Genomic DNA, 1,866 nt, shown 5'->3' with positions numbered 1-1,866 from the left:
ACACACACACACACACACACACACACACACAAACTTCCGTGAACAAAACACGCCATTGCCATTGTCAGCACTCACATGCAGTGATCCAAACAATGTCGAAAAGCCTCTGCACGTAGGCCCTACTATCAATAGCCTTTTGGCAACGCCCTGTCGCTCTCTTTTTTTTTATATATAGTGAGCAAAATGAGGACGTCACGTTCGACTGGTAACACGCTTTATTCGCACATAATATAAACTTGTATTAACTTTTCCTAATTACTTTAATTCCATATCACCTATTCTCTGTTCTTTACATTGGTTATCTGTAGAAAAAAAAATATTTTCAAAATTCTGTTATTAGTACATCATTCAGTTCATTCTTTTTTTCCCCCGTATACCTAAGTAACTCTGTTCAAAAGTACAATCCGACACGAAGTCTACATTCTTCATCAGATGCATTGCAAACACCCAGAGTAAAAATTGATAAAACGTGGATGGGTAGAGTCGTGCTTTCTCCGTTATGGGACCATTTTTGGAATCACTTGCCTATTAGTTAAGGCAACTGCCATCTACAGAAACATTCAAATCCAAACTTAAAATGTATCTGTTCCTCTCACTGTGAGGATTATTGCAGTCTACAATGTTCGGAACAATATCATATTCTTTATCTGGTATGTCTTTGTTCGTTGTTTGCCATTTCTTCTTTGTTAGAAAGTTTGATCATGTATAATTCGTGTGTTTGCTTGTTTGTTTTTTGAAACGCCATGAACACCGAAAGGTGGACCTGTGCGCTATACAAGTTATAGCCCATCTAATATTGTTGTTATCATTATTATCATTATTATTATTATCATTATTATTATAATTACTATTATTATCATTATTATCATTATTATTATTATCATTATTATTATAATTACTATTATTATCATTATTATAATTATTATTATCATTATCATCATTATTATACAGCAAAGGGCCTTGTCAAAAGGCTAGAATGCAGCTACACGGGCATTATCATTTTTCTTGAAGCGTTTTGTCCGACAAATTTGCCCTCAGCCAATCAGACGCAAGTTGTGTGCACAAGAAGCTAAGAGACACATGCCGGAAACTGGCCAACATAGCTCTTTCTAAAGTGGGTATTACGTCATCTTTCACTTCCAGGTCGTCGGGTATGCCTGGGTGAGCAACTAGCCCGGATGGAGCTCTTTCTGTTCTTCACCAGTCTCCTTCACCGCTACAGCTTCAAGAAACCAGACGACGCTCCTCCACTGTGTTTCGATGGCATTGTGGGTACAACGCGGAATACGCATCCCTTTCAGACATGCGCAGTACAGCGGAAGTCCTAAACATGACTACCTCTGAGTAGTCAATAGGCCACATTTACATTACCTATTGAATCCACGAGCATTTCCACGATGTAGTCAGAATATCATTGAATGGCAACCGTACTTTCACATTTTTACCTTCTTTAGTATTCCAATCCATTTACAAATATTCATTTCAGAGAAATGACATTATTCGCATGATAAAAACATCTGTTTATTACTTTTTACTGTAAGTAGGCATTTAGAATTTCATACTTCTTTGAAATCTATATAGATAACCTACCCCTTTTGAGGTAAACCATTAGAGCTGTGCCGGCTGGCAATATTTCTTTATATATATATATATATATATATATATATATATATATATATATATATATATATATATATATATATATATAAATATATATATATATATATATATATATATATATTATTATTTTTTTTTTTGCAACGAGAGACATAATTACGTATACTATTGAATAATTACCATGATTCCATACATTCAAGAAAACACTCAGAGAGCCCATACCTCCAGCGCAGCTCGCCCCCGTTACAC

General features: G+C 35.0%; 1 protein-coding gene across 1 annotated transcript in view; it reads left to right on the top strand.

Moving 5' to 3' along the window:
* Positions 1-1,613, top strand: part of LOC140226717 (cytochrome P450 2J6-like) — a 10,766-nt gene extending 9,153 nt beyond the window's left edge. Inside the window, exon 7 of the mRNA XM_072307156.1 lies at positions 1,144-1,613. Coding sequence (XP_072163257.1) covers positions 1,144-1,328 — 185 coding nt within the window. The 3' untranslated portion in view covers positions 1,329-1,613. The remainder of the gene's footprint in view (positions 1-1,143) is intronic.
* The last annotated feature ends 253 nt before the right edge of the window (positions 1,614-1,866 follow it).

The sequence above is a fragment of the Diadema setosum genome, chromosome 3, assembly GCF_964275005.1.
Source record: "Diadema setosum chromosome 3, eeDiaSeto1, whole genome shotgun sequence".
In the NCBI taxonomy this organism is placed as follows: domain Eukaryota; kingdom Metazoa; phylum Echinodermata; class Echinoidea; order Diadematoida; family Diadematidae; genus Diadema; species Diadema setosum.
This window is presented reverse-complemented; position numbering and strand designations above follow the sequence as displayed.